Source organism: Parasteatoda tepidariorum, chromosome 9 (assembly GCF_982258835.1).
Source record: "Parasteatoda tepidariorum strain Cologne lab strain chromosome 9, Ptep-v5.0, whole genome shotgun sequence".
Taxonomy (NCBI): domain Eukaryota; kingdom Metazoa; phylum Arthropoda; class Arachnida; order Araneae; family Theridiidae; genus Parasteatoda; species Parasteatoda tepidariorum.
This window is the reverse complement of record NC_141763.1, coordinates 59,487,930-59,509,868: the sequence shown is the minus strand read 5'-3', so window position 1 is coordinate 59,509,868 and position 21,939 is coordinate 59,487,930. Positions and strand designations below refer to the sequence as shown.

General features: G+C 28.3%; 2 protein-coding genes across 6 annotated transcripts in view; one reads left to right on the top strand and one right to left on the bottom strand.

Moving 5' to 3' along the window:
- The window catches only part of LOC107456618 (uncharacterized), a 35,295-nt gene extending 25,972 nt beyond the window's left edge, over window positions 1–9,323 (top strand). For 4 of the 5 annotated variants that reach the window (XM_087151905.1, XM_087151906.1, XM_087151907.1 and 1 more), the window contains exons 15-18: window positions 708–779; window positions 3,526–3,628; window positions 5,412–5,478; window positions 9,149–9,323. In XM_087151905.1, the coding sequence (XP_087008031.1) occupies window positions 708–779; window positions 3,526–3,628; window positions 5,412–5,478; window positions 9,149–9,261 (355 nt within the window). In that variant the 3' untranslated portion in view covers window positions 9,262–9,323. Of the gene's footprint in view, window positions 1–707; window positions 780–3,525; window positions 3,629–5,411; window positions 5,479–9,148 lie in introns of those variants that run through there. The other variant, XR_015429251.1, reaches the window with a different exon arrangement.
- LOC122271074 (uncharacterized) overlaps window positions 9,028–21,939 on the bottom strand; it is a 248,162-nt gene continuing 235,250 nt past the window's right edge. The window contains exons 4-6 of the mRNA XM_087151909.1: window positions 21,047–21,232; window positions 19,979–20,197; window positions 9,028–16,737 (exon numbers count right to left, since the gene is read on the bottom strand). Coding sequence (XP_087008035.1) covers window positions 16,418–16,737; window positions 19,979–20,197; window positions 21,047–21,232 — 725 coding nt within the window. The 3' untranslated portion in view covers window positions 9,028–16,417. The remainder of the gene's footprint in view (window positions 16,738–19,978; window positions 20,198–21,046; window positions 21,233–21,939) is intronic.

The following is a 21,939-nucleotide window of genomic DNA, read 5'->3' as shown; positions in this document are numbered from 1 at the left end:
AGAAATTTACTACTTATAATTTTTTTGAAATTTATGAATAAATCTAAATTTCTATCTGAAGAGTCCAGTTCTTGTGCTCACATTTTGATTTTAAACTAGTAATATTATTTTTAATGCATATTTGTAGAGTAAAATGGGGAAAGTTTAAAAAATATGTTAGTAAAAAAGTGACTACTAGATAAAAGAAAGTTGGGATGCTAAGTAACTATTGCAAGTTTTAATTAAAGTGCTTAAATGAAGAATGTGTTAGGCAACATTCTAGGTAATTTCCTAAAAATCATTTTTTTATGTACAAAAACATCAGGAAGCTATTTCATTTTACTGTGTTTTCCTCTTTAAGTTATAGTTTTTTAAAAACTTCACTAAAATCTTTTTATTAGGCTGTTTAAAATAATTCTAATTATTTTTAATAATTATAAATTCCTGTTTTCATATTTCTTTTTTACATTTATTTTAGGCACGAAAGGTCTTACAATTTACAAAGAATACTATTAAAATAGAATTATCTGAATAAATTGTGATGCATTAGTAAAGTATTCAAGAAAACGCTTTTTTTTAGCATTTCCCTCTTTCTGCTCAATGCATTGTTTTTAAAATATTGTTTTACTAATTTCTCAATTTTAATTTAGTACATATTTTAAAGTTCTAACAACTAAGTTTAAATAATCAAAATTTAAAGTTTTAATATTGTTTTCATCTCCTTCTAGTTTTGGATATCTTTCCCAAGAATTGTTTCGTGCTGCTCGTCTTGTTGTCGATACTGGAATTCATGCTTTTAAGTATGAAACGATAAGTAATTTGTATATTAATTTAACTTTGCATTGTAGTATCTATTAAAGTCCATTTCAAGTATTAATTTTTAAAAGACTTCTAAGTGAAAGAAAAATTATATATAAGTGAAACCATTTGTATATCTATACAGGATGTTTTGTAATAACTAACTTTAATTTATACTTTTGGAGTCCTTGTCAAAAATAACATTTAAAAAGAAAGCATGTTATCAATCACTTATTAATATGTAAGGGAGGAAAAGCAAAAATGCTGCAGGACATAAAACATCAATACCTGTTTGATTGCCGAGGAAAGCATATAGATTTTAGGGGATAGACTTTGAAAATGTACAAACAAACTAGTTTTGATACATTTCATCTTTGTTTCCTCAATTGTGATTCCACAGAATTTGATAGTGTTTTTATTGTTTAAAAACCAATGTATTTATATATATGTATATATATATATATATATTTTCACTTTTGTGAAGGATTCTTAAAGTATACTTAGAAGATAATTATAAACAACTTGCTATATTGATGTGACAAACTTTACATAACGAATTTTGTGGATTATCCACAAATTATCATTTTTATAACTTAATTTTTTTACGTGCAAACCTGGTATTTTTTTATGAACTTTTTTGTCACTACAGAAATAGAAAATATGAAAGAACTTTAGCATATCATCCTAAGTATTGCTTAATAAAATATTTTACAGAAAAAATATGACTTGGCAGAATCATGCATGTAAAATATTGTGATACGGAATCTCACATTTATCATTTATTCCAGGACTGAAACCCCTATGGATTAAAATACTGTAGGCATTTTCCATCATTAAATTTTTATACTTTAAAACTTGCACTATTGTGAGATCACAGATAATCTACTTATGGATAATCATGAATTTACTGTATAAATGGTCCAGCAAAAGAGTGCTCTCTTTTGAAATTAATTTCTCTAAAGCAGTGATAAATTAATGAAATAAACTGTGCATTGATAGTGAAAACTGTGAGAGTTCTATACATCTTGTTTTTAAAATTAGTTACATAACTGATTAGAAGTTTATAATAGTCTCAAAATTAGTTACAAAAACTTCTGTTGTTACAAACAGATCGCTCTTATGGAGCGTTCGGTAAGACTAGGACCACCGATTCTGCTTGTTGAAATGTTAAAAGTGGTTATGTCCCCAAAAAGTCAGCAACAATGAAATAATACATTAGCATGTTTTGGGCCATGTTTGGGTCCCTCTGGTCAGAAAAAATTAGCAACTTTCATTCCTCTCAGACTTCTGTTTGAAAGTTGAAACAACCCTTGGTTTCTGCTTTAACTTTGACTGTAGTAATCTAATTTTTCGATTGAGTTCAAATGAAAGATCTAACTTTGCATGAAACAAAATTTCCTTTTCAATTCATTCTAACGAATTTCTAGATTAATATTCTTTAGGAATCTTTTGCATTCTCTTTCTGTGGTTAAAACTCTTACCACTGAAAATCTCCAAAAATTTTTTTTTCTAACTTTTTATTTCCTCGAATTTAACTTTTATTCTAATTTTGAATTTTTTCCACAGATAATTTTTCTTATATCTTAAGAAAATTTTTTTGGCTTATATAAACATTACTCATATCCCTGCTCTCTTTTCAATGAAAATAAGCAAATTTGAATTCCTTCACCCGTTTTAGGCGCTTCTATGATATTTGAATGGATATTCGTATTCACGCATTCTAAAAATTCAATATCGCAATTTGTGTTTTCGCGTTTTTAATATCCAATATCGTGATTCATATTAACACAATTTTAAAACCAAATATCGCGATTCTTGTAAGAAGTAAGCTCTTTCTATAATAGTAAGCTTTTTTAAAAATATTTCTTTACTATTTTGTAAAAAGTAAACTTTTTGAATTAGTTTCTATAAAAGTGTGATTCTTTTCATTAGTAGGTAATTTAATTGTAAGTGCTAATTCAAAAAATTATATTATGTTAAATATGAAACAATATCAATATCGATTTTTTGCATTTAAAATTTTCACTTTGCTTCACAATTACTCCTTGCTGGGTATCAAATCCCAGTTCTGACAGTTCAGTTCCTTAACCACTGAGCCACTGCAGCTTAGTTACTGCACATTACTTTTGATCAAAGAAAGTTATGTTTTTTAAATACTTTATTTCTTTCACAACATCCTCGAAATTCTAGCTACAGTTTGCTACAAACTATCCAGTCTAATGTGGTAGAAGGGGAGTCTCCATAACAAAGTAACTGGTTAGGATAAAATTCCACCTTAAACCCCCTCTCTCATCAAGTTAAAAACATATTTTCAGGTAAATGATTAATGCAAAAATACTCTTATGTTTATTAAGGAACTACACAAATGTGAGAGGCTATAAAAATCTAAATGTTAAGACTTTATCTTTCCTCATTTCTCCACCCCTCCTTTTATAAATGGCTGGATCTATTATTACTAATTTTTTATTAAGGTGCATAGTTAGGAGTACGACAGCTAAATTGTACTTAAAGTTGCTTTTTATGTAACGATAGTAATTTTATTTAAATATTTAACGAAAGTATTATTAATATTCAATTTAAAATGACAGAAAGGTTGTCAAGAAAATATCTATCATATGCAGTTTTATTTATTATCAAGGAATTTGCTGTCTGCTAAATTTATTTATTTCAAGTATGAAACTTTAAATGTAAACTTATTGATATGATGGTTTATTACAACTTAAAAGTTAAGAGTTTGTAATATTTCAGTTGGAGTCAAGATCAAGCAGTAGCTTATATGATTGAAAACACAGCCAGTTCAAAGAGAGTGATTGAAAATGAAGTGAAACGATATATTACTTGGCCTGGGCAGGTTAGCATTTTTTATTAATTGCTTTACTTCATTTTTAGAATTTTCTATATTTGTATTTTATTTTATAACCGTCGTTGAACTGCCGACCCAATTTTTTAGGTCGACCCAATTTTACACTAGTAATGTTCCACTCCGTAGCCTTGTAATTTTGAACCCAATCCAGAAGACAAGGGAACTCCTGAATCAAATATTTTTTTTGAAGACTTTTTGATAGAACTAACCCGCATTTGCATTACATGGAGAGGAAAAACTCCAACGTTTAGCCTCACGGCAAGGGGACTCTAACCCATAATCTGTCTACCACTGAGAATATTTTATGTTAGCACTGAATTCGTATCGACCAGCCATCGCTGGTATATGAACCCAGTTCACCTCATTAGAAAGTGAACGCTCTATCTCCTAAGCCATTACGGCTCTATATTTGTATTTTGAGTTTTAAACAGCTGGTGTTTAATTTTTTGGGTTAGAAACACCAGCCCTTTTGCATCCAAACGCTGGAATTCTGGGGCATAAGAGCCTATGGTGGAACTCACCTCCATTGCTCTTTTGGTTTGGGAGCAGGTTGTTTTTTATTTAATTTTCCTTATCTTCATTCTATTTGTTGCAGAAAATTTTTGAGGTTTCAAAAATATTAATGCAATATGAACTCCATTTAGCACTCGCTTCGTGACAAGCACATTATTACGTTAGAATCAAAAATTGGCCAATAAAAAATATCTCAGAATTTTTATTACATGATTAAAGACAAAGATATTTGGTACCTCATGTTTAGAATTCTATCAGGATGAAATTTGACCCCAATCCTTTTTCTCAGTTACAATTGTGACTTCATAGACAAACCCTTTTTTTTAAACTTCTTTTTTATTTATGGCTGCCATAAAACTTGCTAAATATTTTTCCCCCTAAAAGTTATTTAGCAATTATGGAAAATGTTATTCTTTGCTTATACATTAGAAATTTAAATAGTTATATGGAATTCAATGTTTTACTTATATTCATAATTTTACGGAACACAATATTGCATAAAATTTATTATAAAATGAAATATAACATGTTATAAAGTATTGTAATTATAACTCAGAGACTAAATATCTTTATGTATTTACCCCCATGTGACTTCGTAATTTATATATTATTAGCTATATTATGATTTCAATACATATTTGCCTTTTAAAGCTTGTCAAAGTAAAAAAATAAATATTTGAAGAAAGAGATAACTTCAAATAGTTAGCATTGCTAATTTTTTTAGTTATAATTTTCTTAAGGTTGTTTTAGAAAATTAAGTTTTTTGTTCTTGTGCTTTCTCTATAAATTTCAATATCATTTCAGATAAATGCCAATTAAGATTATTTGAATAAAAATAGTTTTTACTTTAAAGTTATAAATTCAAAACCTATATAGAACTTAAATAACAAAATATTTTAAAATAAAAGTTAATTACTCTAACCATTGAATTTATTCTGTTCTACTTGATATTATAAAGCATAAAATCATGTAAAAAATAAAAGGATATAAAATTTAAATAAGTTATGCTTCTAATATACAGTATAAAGTTGACTCAGTTGTTATTTACTCTACAGATTTTAAATTTCTATAATTATTTAGGTGATTATTGTAATTTGAAACATGTTTTTAATAATAAATTTAGTTTTTAACGATGTTAGTAAATTTTTTATTCATTCAATAATCTAAATATTTAGTTTATGCGATTACCAGAGAAAAATGATTTATTAAAAAATTGTTTCTTCTATTTATATTTGTCATTTTTTTCTATTTTATTCAGGCTTGTGCATACAAAATTGGTGAAATGAAAATTAAGTCTTTAAGAAAAATGGCTGAGAACCAATTAGGTATAGTACATAATTTGTTTAAGTATTTATATTTAATTCTTACATGCATTTTATTTTTATACATTTAGTCTAATTAAGCATAATCATTTCATCCTTGTAAATTTTAGTGAGTCTTAGTGTTTAAATATTTATTTATTTGATTTTTATTGTTTTTATTTCACGTGTAAAATACTTAGTCAAACAAAGTAGGGTTGACTTGATTTTATCCAACACCTAATAACACAGATGGTTCACAATCAGTTCTAAATTTCATCATATGATTCACACAAATTATTCTGCTTGCTTTAAAGTTTTGAATGTAAAATATAAATTACGTTATCATGAGCCTATTCAATCTTATAGCATGAAAAATTTGTTCCTAAAATTTTTCGTCCTTTGACTCTAGGGAATAAAAAGAAATTTAATGTATGTTAGTGAATTATAAGACAAGACATTCTTGATTAATTGATCAAGAAAGAAAAAGTAATTATCTATTACAGTTGAGATATTAATTGGATAACTTATTATCCACCATTTATCATTATAGGGATTTTAACATTTAAAAAAGATCATTGAAACTTTTCTTTCTTTACAATAGAGAATGATCAGTATTATAATTCAATATCCAATTATTTCGAAGTGAGAAATTAAAATTTGTGTATTAAATTTTTTTGAAAAGAAATAATAATTTAAGACTTATTTTTAAATTTTTTTTTCTATGTTATTTGAACTTTAGTTGAATTTTATGCAATGAGGCTAAAAAAATTCAATAAATCCCTATGCAGTTAAGCTTCTAATTAAGTGACAGAAAAATATTCTTCACTTTTTGTTCTCTCAATTTAATTTTTTAAAATTTTTATTAGAAAAAAACAGGAGCACCCTGGGTGTACTTTCTGTGGGTTTCACGGCTTTTCGAGTAACTCAAAACCAACAATTCGTGGACTTCCACGAATCAAAACTAAAGTTAGAATTAGGAGTTACGCAATTTAAAATTTTGCTAAATCATGTTAACGAGACAGTTGCATAAATGTGATTCTCCTGACAGTTTGTTTTGGTTTGTCGGAATTTTCTAAGCCCGCTATTAATATTCAAGCAATTCAAAAACCGTACATTGCAATTCGTGTTCACTTGATTCAAAAATCCACTATTGCAATTTGTATTTATGCATTTTTAAAATCATTATCCATTTCGTATTCATTCGTTTTTAAAATCCAATATCATGAGTCGTACTTAATGCATTTGTAATATCAAGTTTTGTATTTATACGTTATTTAAAAGTCACGCATTGCGATTCATATTCAGGCAATCTAAAAATCATGCATCGTGATTCATATTTACGTGATTTAAAAATCTAATATTGTGATTTGTGTTTCGCTTTCTCAAAATCCAATATCGTGATTAAAATATCGCGATTCTACTAAGAACTAAAGTTTTTCCTTGAATTAGTTACTATAAAGGTGTAATATTTTTAATTAATAGGTAATTTCATTAGAAAGCTTAATTCAAAAATTGTTATTAAACATGAATAGTAAATAAATTGATATCTTGATATTGAGTTTTGCACATAAATTTTAAGTTTTTTTTTTTTACTTAGTGACCTCTGAAAAAAGTTTAGATATGTTTTAAAGAGGAGTTTCAGGAAATTTTGCTTTTTAAAATAAAAAACATAACTGAGATAAGAAATATAAGCTGCAGATGCTGTAATAATTAGCTTTTTAATTTAATCTGCACTGATTATTACAGCAGATTAAATTAAATAGCTAATTTTAACATTTCTCTTACGGAATTTTGAAACTAAAATTTAAGTTTGATAGACTTAACAGTAGAGAGATGATGGATAGGGCCTATTTGGTCCATCTTGTTTTTTGTTGCTTTGTCATTCAAAAAATAACTTTCTGAAAGTATTAAGTACCTTTCACTTTTCATAATTTGATCCAATTTAAGAGCTTATTTTAATCATTTATGTGTTAGCTTTATAGGAGCATATACATAGAACCTCATACCTAGAATCAGCGAGAGAGGCCAGGTTGGCCCCTTAGGGTAGGTATAAAGTACCCCAGTTCAGGGCCTGAACTAATAAAGATGGAGCCTTAGGCACAGAACTGTCAGGGGGCCCCTTTTAGTTACTTAAAACCAAATTTGCATGTTGTTTAATTAGGGATTTTTGTTAACTCATATTTCTAATACCTAGACAGTTCTTGGGGAAAAAACAATTAGAATATATTTGTAACATTTAGAGGGCCCCTAGAGATAGGGGGGGGGCTAAGTCTAGGCCTCTCAGGGCTGAATATAAATCAGGTACTACCCCAGTTTCATTAAAAATAAAAAGATTATTTCAAAACATATGATTATTATTTTTAGAAAAAAGGAAACTCAATTATTTAAGAAACTATTGTATAATCATAATTGAAAAGTCAGTGTACTATTTAATCCAGTGTTTTCACTACAGCGCGAGAACGCGAGAATCTCGCATATTTTTTTCTTTTCTCGCATTAAAAATGATTACCGCGAGAAATTCGCGCATTCTATAAATCAATTTCAAAATTCGAGAATTTCTCGCATTTTGGAAAAAGCTTCGAATTTTGTCATTTAGAATAAAATCCGTTTCACTTTTCTTCCTGGATCTTCATTATTTTCAACACTTGCCAGCTTCCCTATTTACCAGTAGGCATTGTTCAGAACCTTTTCGAACAACAGAACACAACCCCTCCGAACCACGGAACCCCTTTTAGAACACATTTCTCTGCAACCACGTGTTTACTGTAGGTATGGTTTTTCATGTAAGACGTTAAAATTTTTTTATGCGCTAATGTAAGATGGACAAATACCTAGTAAAGGCAAAATCTTCTATGATGATGCAGCAAAAATATTCAATGCTTTAAAAAATAGAAGACGTTAAAAATGTATTATAACAAAAGAAATTTTTTTTCCAAGTCTATTTGTATTTTTTCAGTTTTTAGAAATCTCACTTAACTTTCTGAAATCTCACCCTGTTTTTGAGAAAGGGTGAGAAATTCTCACCCATTTTTTTTCTATGATGAAAACATCTAACATTTTTGTTAACCAAATCAAATAAAATACCATCGAATTTTGATAATCAAGTCTCTAATATATTTTTTATTAAGTTTTAAGATTTTGCATGTCTACTCTCAAACAATCTGGGAAGATTGTTTGTGTGTAGGTCTAAAGGATGTGTTGTAAGTCTAAAGGGGGCCAGTGTGAGAAAACTACATTCTCACACTGGCCCCTAGACACTTTCTAGGGGCTTTCAATGCTCAGTTTTTCTAGTTTTAAGCATTAAAGTAAGATCATTAAGACATAGGCTTTTTCTTCTCTTTACATCAGAGAAATCTGTTTATCAATTATTGAAAACTTTTCAATAATTTTATTATTAATTTAAATGTAAGAAATAAACATTTTTTGCTGCAGTAAATATAAACAAATGTCATAAGCAAGAAAATTTTTGCTTGTGTGTAACGTTTAGTTATTAAAAATACATTGTCATGTCACACACGCTACTTAATGTTTGATTACACATAAAAAGACTTGTATTAAGAATGAGTCAAGCAATAGACACAAGCTACAGTGCATTTTATTATGAATATGAACTTACAATAAATATGTTATAAATGTGGAAAAGGAAAAGAGTTATGAAAATAAGTTATTTTTATTTCTTTTTTAACATTCACAGGCTCAAATTTTAATATCCAGGACTTTCATGAAGTTCTATTGAACAACTATGGTCCTCTTGATGTATTGGAAAAGAAAGTTCTAGAATATGTTGATGATAAGAAAGATGTTTAATTATGATAAAATGGCTTTTATAAGAACTTGTTTTTCATTTAATAAAGAGATTTAATTTTGTAGATTAGTTGTGAGTTTTTATTACTTAAAAAAATATAAATAGAGGAACATATATGACTAGTGCATTTGAGTCATAATTGAAAAATATGGATTCAATGAAATTATCAGAACATTGCTAAACCAAATCTATTTTTCTGTTATGTTAATTTTCTGTTATGTTAATTTATTTCTGTTCTGTTATGAATCAGCAACCTTATTTTGTATAAAATTATTCAAACAATACAATTTTTTTCTATTCTATATCTTTATCGCTTTTAATCCAGTTTGAGAGAGTACAAACTAAATATACTTCTATTTATTACTTTGTTTAAAAACTTTCGTTTTACTTGATTCTTTTAATTATTCACAGCAAACGATTAAAAATATGACTGAAAATAGTCAGCACTTATCATTAATTTCCATGAAAATTTTTTTAAGGTTCTTTTTTTTTATATGGTCATGTTTGTACATATTTCAAAAGAAAATTAATGTAATTAACTTAATAGTTTAATTATATTTATTTAATATAATTTATACAAATTAAAGTTAATGCAACTTTTAATTCATCCATTGTTGTCTAATCATATCTAATTTAATTTGGGTGATAGTTTCTTTGAAGCTTGATTTTTTTTATTCGTATATTTCGCTAAGACTCGGTGTTATAACTTTGATGTTTCATTGAGACCTGGTTTTATTATTCATTAATTTCATCAAGACTTGGTTTTATAATTTACTCATTTCATTTTATGAAACTTACTGTTGCTTAAGTTTTTTCTGCTTTGCTTAAAAAATGAAAGGGAAAATATAATAATTTATAACTTTTTTAACTTGTCTTTAGGACTAAATAAATTTTGAAACTAAATAAATTATTCAATTTATTATAGATTTTGGTTAAAAACTAAAATGTATAAATATTAGTTTCTTAAATTTTAAAGCAGATTTTAGCTAATTTGAAATATAATATACTTTATAATTGACCATTTAATATTTATAACATTAAAAAATATACTTTCTATTCAGATTTTCCATATCGAAAATACCTTTTCATTTGCCAACACTTATACCATCCATGAAAATATTTGAAATTTTTTCTACTTAGAAAAATATAGTGTAGTTTTGAATGATTTTAATTTATTTTTAATTTCATCCTCTTTGCTTGTTAATGTTTTATACATGATATAGTACATATTTTGAAATATTTTTACTCTTCTAAATAGTTGCATAATTTTTGTTTTAAATTCAAAAGTCTTAACTATTTTAATATTAGGAGTTTAAATAAAGGTACCCGTTTAAAGTATGGGACTTTTTAGGGGCTACTATATTTTTGTTTTGACTTCAGCTTTATGGTTTCTGGAGATCTTTTAATGTTTTAAATGTAATTCAGAAAAGAAAAACTATTTGTTTTAGGAAATTACAGTAATAATGAAAAAAAAATTTACATCTTTAAACTCTTTTTATCTTATCTAAGCCGATTTATATAATATGTATATATATATATTCAAATTCATTAATTCTAAGGACTTCTTTTTATTTATGCTATTTTTTAATTCCTCTTTTAACTCAGCATTATGATATTTTTTTGTTTTTAAAATTCTTTAAATCTAGTGATTTTTTTTAAAGATTTATGTTTGTTTTTTTCTACTTTTTTAATTCAAATATTTTTATAATACTTTTTAATCAACCTTTATGATTGATTATTCTACTAAAGCATTTAATAATTTATTAAATACTTTAATAATTAATGAAATAATTAAATTAAGTATTAATAATTTATAATGTTTTTTTATTTCGAAAATTAAATAACGATGAAATTTATATATTTAGTATTTGAAGTAGGTAATCAGCATTGATTATGTCAAAACTGTAAACTGCATAATACAAAACACTTTAATTTAGCAAAAAGCCATTTTTCTTACTTTGGGTAATACTCTAATCAAAAATACAAATTGAATAAGCAAGAATATTTTCATATGCATATAGTGATTGTGATGAGAAACACACTACATGAAGCAATTTACAAACAAGCATTGATGTATGTGGACAGCACAGCATTTTAAAAATGAGAAAATATTACAAAAATAAATAAAGTACTTTTTAAAGCTTCTACCATTCTTAACACATTCTTTCCATATTTATATTGACATTTCACCGGTTTGATTAGGTGTAGTTTGATATGCGCCAACATAACTGCACACTAAATAATGTGAACTCCTAAAATCAGCAGTGCACTGTACAAAATTTACATTGTTGTGAAAAGGATGTTAACATTAAGATTGGGTCACAAATTTTGCATAATACTATATTATACTAGATATTGTGCCTTGGATAAATTATAAATTTAAACTGAATAGTTGGATGAAATTTGCAATTTTTCTGTCATACATAATTTTTCTAATAAATTTTTTAAAGCTGTTATTCATTAATGTTAAAGTTTGCGGAAAATCGTTGCATTCATTTTCATAATGTTTATAAGAATGTTAAAATTACTTTTGAAATTTTGTACAACGTATTGTTATTTTTGTTTAATAAATAGAAGTTATTTCACGCATGCTTTAAGGCTGTACTTTGTTCAATCAAATGACTTTACAAAAGAATGCATTTTCAAAAGTTATAAATTTTTTAAATAGTTGTATGAAAAATAGCATAATACTTGAGTAACAAAAACAATGTTTAATAAGTTGTATAAAACTTAAGTGCTAATTAAAAAATTTTTTTGTGAATCTAAGTGTAAAGTTTTTAACAATAGTGAACAACAGCATTAAAAAAAATTACTTTTCTTATTATTGAATGAATAACTTTATGGAGGGCTACAAACATTAACTTTCACATTCATGTCTATAAAAATGAAAAATTTCAACCATGGAAATGTTTTTGTGAAACATGATTCACGCTTATCTTCTTAGTTCTATAGAGAAGATCTATTAAATTTTATTACTTACTGTGAATTTTCAATTCTTAATATAATAATGAAACATGAAGGATAAAAGTAATGAAGAAAAGTTTAAATTGATTTTTTTAGCAATAATATAGCTCTAGAGTTAAATACTTTTCTTATTTAGCTTATACTATATCTAAAAATTTACCTGAATTTCCAATTTATTTATTTATTTTTAAATCAGGAAAATTATATCAATTTTGAATTTACTTTTACATATAAGTAATTAAGCAAATTTTTTGTTTGGATTTAATTATGTATATTAGTATGAATTTCCATCTTGTAATCCTCTACTGCAATATAAAAGTTAAACGAAAAATAATGTACTATATGAAGCTAAATTTAGTGAAAATACTAATTTATGCTCAAAATCCTTCAATTTTTTTTTATTATTTGCCCTCTCTCTGCTTTGAGTATAGTATATCAATTATTTCCCTGAAACTTTTGTTTTGTTTCTTTGCAACTTTTTCACATGACTTGAGAAGCTTTAAGCGAACAACTTAATAAGAGATTACACTAACTAAAATTTTAAAATTGCTGAAATAAACCTGTTTAATACAATGTTATGATCAATTTTAAGCCCAGAAAATCAATTTTCAAACAAAGCAATTTTCAACAGAATAGAATGTTTAGTAAACAGTTTTCTGATGTTTCTAAACATTTTAAAGCTAGTTTTCTCAAATGTAGTAAGACGTCACTATAACAGTGGTTTTTAATGGAACTAATTAATTAGAAAACAGCTTAATATTTTCATAAATTTTGCAACTAGTCTGGTCTCAAATCGATCGCTTAGCAGTTTTTAGTGAAACTAAATGTTAAGTAAATAATTTCCTGCGATTTCTTTTATTTTTAGCCAGTGTTCTAAATTTAAAAAATCATTTTTTAACATGTTCTTCCATTAGACTTGTCAAATAGCAGATACAAGTTCTGAACACTTAATTTTATTTTTAAAATTAACTATCTTGATTTACATGGTTTTAGTAAATTTGTAAAATTAAGTTATCTCAAATGTGTTTACAAAATTCATAGGTTTCTTTATAGAACTAAGAAAATGTGTTACTGTACAATAAGTGATGCTAATACTGATCTCTAATGCAACTGGTTTTTATTAAATATTATAAGTATTTTTCTTTTAATGTTCTAAATATTTAAAAGGTGCTTTAAAATAATGTGGCACGCAGGCATACAAAAAGAATAAAAAATTACACAGGATCATAAATGGTTTTGGTGTTGCAAATTATACAAACATGTCCTTAAAATGGTGGGTCATTATGTGCAACATCAAAATTATTGAGCATCTGTACTGTTGCATTGATCAGAAATGCTTAACGTGTACAAATAAAATGATTTAAATGGAAGCTTGTTAGTTTTCGTGTATCAACATGATATTTAGGACGACATCACAGGGTGGGCCAAGGCCTTCTGTAAAGAATTCCGCTAGGTCGCAGTCAATAGATACTTCCAGCTTTCGATTGTCTTAATGTTTAAATTGTAGTATTGCATATGCTGTATATTCAACATAGCTCTATGCTATATTTTTCTTATTCTTTCTGCATTATAGTGCTTCTTTACCTTATTATTTTATTCTCTTTAATCATATTTATTTTTAAAGTTTTACAGTTTGTTGAGCTGTCAATGCACGAAGATAGTAAAAAAAAAACTTTAAATAAATATATTTAAATAATTTAAATTTTTTCTTTTTGTGCAAACTAGTTTTACACACCTTTTTTTTCATGATTTTAGTTGATTTTTGACTTTTTGTTCTTTTAATCACTGACCTTTTGTTTTTATCACTGACTGAGAACGTATTTTTTTACTTGAATTGTCAGTCTTTTATCCCAAACATTCTGAAACCCTATATCACATCTCAAAACATCCTTTTTTTCGCCTTCTTTTTGAAGAGCTGACCATTGAAGAGCTTTGACACAAAAATTTAATTTTCCTTGTATATTACTTTCAATTAATTTGCAACTTACTCAAGCGGCCCCAAGAAAAGTTTATAATTTTATGTTCCTGTAATATTTTTTAATTCTTGTATGCCTCCCTTTCATATGGGCCATGCTCTTTTGAAGCACCCTGTATATATAAAGAAAATAATAATAAAACTAACTGATGAAATCTTACCTCAGAGTAACAAAATTTTTTTCTGTTGCCAATTCAGCATCTAATTATCTTATTATTATTTTTTATTTGTACAAAATCACAAGAGTTTACAATATCAATCCCAGTAGCTTTAGAGATCATTTATAAACAACTAACCATTTTTTATCCTTCTTTTACGAAAAACATTAACAGACACTTTGATAATGAGATCACAAAGTTGTGCAAGGCATTGTCTCTAGTGCTTTTTTTTTTGTTAATAAACTTCAGTTAATACTCGCTCATTCGCGCTCTTTGGTCTTATTTTCACTTTGAACTGATGAATGTGATTTCTGTTGCAGCAAAATATTTTACTTTTAATAATACTGTCTCGTATTTGATTTGAAAATTTGATGAATCTGTTTTTTGAGAAACGTACTTTTTAAAAGGATTATTGAAATTTGAGTTGGAAGCTATCGCAATGAGGTAGGAAAAAATTAAATGTAAAAGAGATTAGATTGTCTTAACAAAGCAAGTGAAAATGTTAGCTCCGATTTTTAAGGTGTAATGCCTTTATAAAAAATTATAAATCAAGTCTGGGGAAGCCTCTTAACTCATTTTCAATGTTAAATGAAATCTTTTCAGCCAGGAGGGAGGGTCAACTAGTAGCAGGTTTTGATTGCTCCTGTGTTAAGGAGAAAAAAACCTCTGTACTTATCTAGGTGTAGTAAGTGACTTCTTTTAATAATGAATAAGAGTGAGATAAATATTTAAGTTTGGTATATAAAGTCGGTACATTACAAAAAAAAAATCAACATTATCTATTATTCTTCCTCTCTCCGTATCTAGGATTTTTGGTTAAAATTTTTATTTTTTGTTTCCACAATTTTTCTTTGCTTCTAACAAACTTTTAATGATGGAGTATTGTTAGGCATTTAGAACAGTCACTGATTTTGTTCTGAAAAATTTAAAGTAATAAAATTGTGCAATTTTTAATAGGTAATTTCTGTTTATTTGTCTGTCTTAAATTTTTTCTTTGTTTTTTTTTTAAACTGACAGAAATTGATTTGGATGACAATTTTTTTTAAAACTAAAATTATGCAGACAAAGCAAATTTTTTAAAGTTCTAAATACAAAACAAATGAATTGTTATACTGGCTGAAATTCCTGATTGCAGAGTTATATTGGTATACTTTTTTCGGAAAAATATCCCTAACAATTTTATGCGATATATATCTCCCATTTTAACGAAGCAACAAATATGAAGTTGATTTAAAATATATTTAACATGGGTACAGTTTCTCAACCCCGTTGCTGGATTCGTAATCGTATTGGAGGAAAAATTAAATAATTTTTATAAAAATATCGAAATTTATAAATTTTGATTTTTCTTTTAAAGATACATTGGTTCCAGTAATGGAGTGGCATTACACCTAATTTTAATCAAAATTACGAATAAATAAAGAAATATAAAGCAAGTCCAGTTTAATTTATAGTGAAAAATAGTTAATGCTCAATAAGGCAGCAGTTTTATATTAGGTTATTTTGTAATATATAATGGTAATTAAAAATATATCAAAATTGTGTTTATCGCTTTATCTTTGAATGAATATTTGAGTTATTGGTGACTTTCTAAAGAAATGCAAGTTATCTGAACTATACAATAATAAAGTTAAACATTTGTCTGCAATCTTACAGTCGAATCAAAACATAATTCAGTTTTGAAGCTATATTGTTAATCAAATAAATTAATGAAGCCTCTCACCTGAGGCAAACTGAAAAACAGATAATAATCCTTTTCTAAGAAGTTCTTTACAATGGCAAGCACTTACAAAAGCGTAGTATAACAAGGAATTATCCATCCATCCATGTTTTCAATATGGAAAAGTACGAAGGATTTCTTTGGCCGCGTTCTCACTGATTATTTGTCGCCGCAATCATATGGACGGCGTTTGTGCGGCATTATCAAATATTTGATTGTGTCGCATGTCATCAAAATACGCCAAACAGGCATACCAGAAATGCCAGAGGGGTAAACCGAGGGTACGTGAGATACAATCACGTCTGTGATTCTTGCCGCACACACTGTCTGTGACGCGCCATTCATACGTTCATGGTATTATATGTCCTTCTAATAGAATCACTGTTGAGTCTTCCCACTTCGCCATTGTTTGAAGGAACAGTAACGGGTTCGTTTACCGTAACTGCTTTGTTGGTGGCGGCATCTAGATGCTGGTATTGGCAGTGCGAATGGAGATCTGTTTTTTCATCCTGCAGTTCAATGCTCCAGAATGGTATCCTTGGTTGGTGCCTTCTATAATCCCAGTACCTGTAGCAAGTTGCCATAGCTGCGACTAGTAGGAGGACCCCCAAAGTTACCACAACAGCAATAAGCGGTAGTGTTCCGTCTGCAATGCTGCGGTCTATAAGTGAAGAGGTATATTATATAGTAAACTGACATTCAAACAAAATAGAGACTTGTTCAAAATAAGGAAATGAATGCAATACGCAACCAGGGTCGGACTGGGCACAGATATGGGCCCTAGCTTATATGGTTTGCCTCCTTAACATTTTGACACAGATGGGACCATGGTGTCACTTATATATGTTCTGACTCCGCTCTATTTACAAGTAAAAGTATGTATTGGTAAATTTTAATTATAAAAAACAGTCTAATAGTTTCTAAAAATCTGTTAGATTATCGGAATAATTTTGTATTAAAATGTAAAATCCTCAAAAAAAGTGGTTTGAAACTTTTTTTTCCAGTCATATTAAAAAATTTATCAATAATTGATTGTGTAAAATAAATAAATCTCAATTATGAATTACTGTTTCTCTTAGATCTAAATGGATCTTGGAGTTGATAAGTTCAAATTTGAAAAATTATTGTTTGGAAGTGAGCCTTGTTTGGAAGATTTTATCTTTCACACAAACAAAAGCAAAGTTGTTTCTTGCTGTATTTCGCAATCGTAAATTAAGTAAAAAATAGTATATATGATATTTTTTACTTATTTTGTCATAAATCAATGCAAAATAATAGGAAAAGTTTTAAAAATATGTTAAATGAAAATTTTCTTCTTCAATGGGTTAAAGATCAGAAACTTTGATCCCAATGGATGGTGTTTTCAATAGAAATGTAAACAATTACAACCTCGAGCTCGGCACCTACTCTAGTTCCGGTTAAAAAGTTTGCAGCTGCTTACTACATGTTATTCTGATAGGCGATGTTTTCAAACGAATAATTTTGTTTTCAATAAAAGAAATAAATTAGATAATTTCTGAGCTCAAATCTGCCGTATTTCATAAGATATTAATGTTATTATGTAATTCTGGGGAGTTTGGAGTGAAAATTTGCTTTAGTTATTTTGTTATTTATTATTAAAAAAGGTGACATGGTTGCAAGATTTTGAATAACTCGCTTTTTTGGCAGTCTTGATTTGGCCTTTTTCCATTTGTTTATTACTGTTTGTTCGTGTTGCAAGCTGTGCACCATCTTACGTTAGTGTTAACACTTTTGGTATTGTAAACACAAGTATTGTTAGCATTGTAAACACAAGTAATAAGTAATCAAATACATTGTTTGATAGAATCTCAAAACACAATGATGCCAAATGGCTTTAAAATACAACTGAAACAGTAACCCGGAAATTTAGGCAGTCCCGAGCTTGCAGCGTTCCTTAGTGTAGAAAACACCATCCATATATATGTTTAAATTAAGTATATTGAAAAATTTAACGTAGTTTCAGAACATTATGTCATTTGCATGTTGAATAATTTTTTTTTTAAACAGATCGTAACATTATGATAAAAAAACACGACACTATTTAAATTTCTTTAGAGATTTCCTCAACTTAGGGCAAATGTAATGTCAATATTAACAGTTAGGGCCCTTTACCATGATCCAGTGGTTCCCTTAAAAAACGGAAGTAAAGGAAAGGAAAAAGATTTCAACGCAAAAACACTTGCGAATTTCGCTTTGTAAATAATAATTTGCAAATTCTGTAACATAAAATAAATAATAGCAAAATGACATTTTAGAATAAAACTACCTACTTGTTTCCTGTTATGCATTTTGTGGATAACACTGTTACGTATTAACGAAACTAATTGCACTCATTATTCATTAGAACGAATTCATTTCTTTAAAGTAGGACATTTACTAAATCAAAAAATTTTGTGAATTAAATTACTTAATAACGAAATCAGTAACAATTCTTTTAAAATTTTTCATTAAATCAAAAATAATTCATTTTTAAGGACCCCTTATTCAAATACTCCACACTCCCAAGTGGTTCAACCCTGACTACAAATGAAAGTAATCACCCTACCAGAAAATAACTTATTCAAATCGCGACATAAAATTAATACGTATGAATGTAAGGTTGATTTCCCAATAAAAGGCGGTTGAGTTGACGAGAGTTCTTATTCAAGTTTTGGCTTTTACCCAGACCCACAGTACTTTAAATGTAAAAATCACTTCGAAAGAAAATTTCATTTCATTTTATAAGAATTACATAAAAAATAGCTTCTATATGTATTTAAAAAAATAATTTGTTGTGTCAGAGGAACCAGAAAACTGGTTTGAACAAGATTCACAGATACGTTATAAATTAATATCGTTATTGAATGGCATTTAATATTTTTGATGTTTTTAAAATGCTTGAAAAAGAAAAAAGAGGGTGAAACTTGATTTTAAGCGAGTTCTTGAACGCATAGTTGAAAAATGCAATAAAGCTTACCGCAATTTTCTTCTTTTTTATAAAAAAAAAAGCATACATCTTTTAATTCTAAAATTGTAAAATTATGCAAAAAACTATCCGTTTTGAGGAAAAAAAAAAAACACGATGTCACGATAGTTTTACGATAATTGTCCCGCTACATTGAAAAGAATTTTTTTCGTTTTTTTCACTATCTCAATTTTTTTCCTGTTTTAATCTCAGTTTAAATTTTTTCGATTACCTTCTAGATATTCATAAAAAAATTTTAACTTAGAAAAATAAAAAGTTCACGTTTTTCCTTCTTAAATTTTTTTTTAATTTTTAGTATGGTTGAACCAACGACTTAGGTTTACACTTCATATTATTTTATTTATAACTTTACATTCACTTTTTTATTCTCCAAAATTTTCTTTTCTGGCTGTTTATCGATTCATAAGGCTTTCGAGGCTTTCATATCAAAAAATTGGAGGGAAAAAATACGTGTACGTGGAACATTTTTACAAACATTTGTCATTATTACTATTCTGGTTAGAATATCGTCACAAAAAAAAAAAAAAAAAAAATCAAAATTGGCAATTTGCTTTGCTTCTTTTCAAAGCAAGTTTCAAAAAATTGAATTGGCAGTAAAATAACAATTGAAGTGAATTTATTTTTTAACAGGAATGTCCTAATGCAGAGTTCTTCTAAGCTCTTAAAATTAAAAAAAAAAAAATAAAAAAAATGGTGACTACACTGAAACAACATATCGGTATTTCGATTATTTTGTGACGACCACTATAAATCATTTTTTAATGAAAATATATAAGAATTCTACCATATAAGATGAGACCCTATTTCGGACGATTTATTTATTAGTTTTTTTTTTTTAATTACATATGAGAATCGTCTTCCGATTCGAAAGTGTGAATAACCCGTGCCGCACTGACTTTATTGTTAATGGACTCACCTGAATTACTTCTTTGTGCAGTTGTTGGATATTTGTTCTCCAGATAAATGCAGTCTTCGCATCCTGGAGCATCCTTCTGCTCTGCACACAAGCTCGAGCTGAGGCAATCGAGGGGGAGACAACGATCATCTGTCCACTGGTATCCTGCTGTACACGAGGTGCAAAGACTGCCACGGTGACCCGGTAGACATTTCACACACGACACTTGGCCAGATGTTTCTGCAGGAAAATAAAGATTTACAGTACTATATACCAGGGTTTCCCAACTTACATGAGACCGGGGGCCGCAATTAAAAACACTAGTCAAATGGCGGGCAGCAACTATATCAAGACATGATATCCATTTATCAATACTTGATATTCATTACCTCCTTTATGCCTTTTAAAACATACAAATGTAAATAATTTTTTCCAAAATGAGAGGTTTCAAAATGTTAAATCGGAGAATTTCTTCGAGAAATTTGCTGATACGCACATGTTAAATTATATTCACACAAAAAAAAAAAGTAAAAAAAAACCGAAGTAAAAAAGAGCAATATATAAGATCATTTTTGCATTAAATAAATATTTTCTTGGATGCAAAACCTGAGAAATAAATTTTTTTGCACCGTTGGTATGATACATTTCGCACTGAAACAATTTTTTATTTTTTTTATTTTTTTTAACGAAAGAAAAGTATTTTAAACCCATATAGATTTTTTACGAAAATTGCCCGCAAAAAAAGGACAACTAATATATTTTAGTTCGCGGGTCACAAAAAAGTGCTTCACAGGCCGGATTGTTGCCCGCGCACCTCCAGTTGGTAACCACTGCTATATAATAAGCCCATCTAAATACAAATTATTAATCCTTTCCGGACGAGACATTTCATATCATATATAGAATTCGTTATTTCATATCTAGGACTAGAAATTTTATTAACCATCACAAAATAATTATGCCTTCGATGATTTTTAGTGTTATTTCTTTAAATTGACGTGGCAATTGAAAGGAGAATATCGTTTAATATTTTTACGTAATGCATTTGTTAGTTTTTTTCCTACTGGAATATAACAGACATATATTTACCCATTTTACATTCAGCCGTGGATGTGACATTAGAGCATGGGCATACTACGCATTCTTTACCAGCACGGAAGTTTCCTGGAGCACACTCCTCGCACCACGTACCAGCATACCCTGGTTGGCAAGCACACTCCACGAATCCTGGTCTTCTTGTACACGCCACCATTCCCATATCACTGCAATTGCAAACTATAAAGAAAGAAATGTTACTTTACAAAAAGTTTCGTTAATAAATTCAGAAAGAAACTAATTCGTGGAATAGAATTCATGACTTAACATATCTAGCGTGAAAAAAACTGCAACTGCTAAGCTTGACGTAGAAAGACCAACATATTTATAGCCAAATGCAACCCTTTATAGTGAACATACACAGAAAAATGCCATCAAGTTTCAGAATTAGTTGTTACGTGCGCCGATGACGCTGCTGAGAAGAAAATGAAAAACAATGTTTGGTTGGTTGGTTCCAATGCCACTTGCCACACGGGCAAGCCTGCTTGGTGAAACCGAGCAAATTTAAGGCAGAGTGTGCAATTCTTGTTTTTCAAGTGGCGCCATCTATGGCCAAGAATTCGAATTCTGCCACACCATACGTCACACCTGTTTATAAGGCGGACCCATTCATACATCCATTCATTCATCCACAGATCGTAATTTTGACCTGAATCAGAAAACGATCGATCTCCAATCTAGTACCACCAGAGGTATTGATTTGTTATGGAAACAAGGAGGGCTTTTGCGACTCGACAGAATTTTAACGTGCATCAGTCACTATTATTGTTATTGTTGTTAATTTACGTCGCACTAGAGCTGCGCAATAGGCTATTGGCGACGGTCTGGGAAACATCCCGGAGGATGATCCGAAGACATGCCATCACAATTTTGATCCTCTGCGGAGG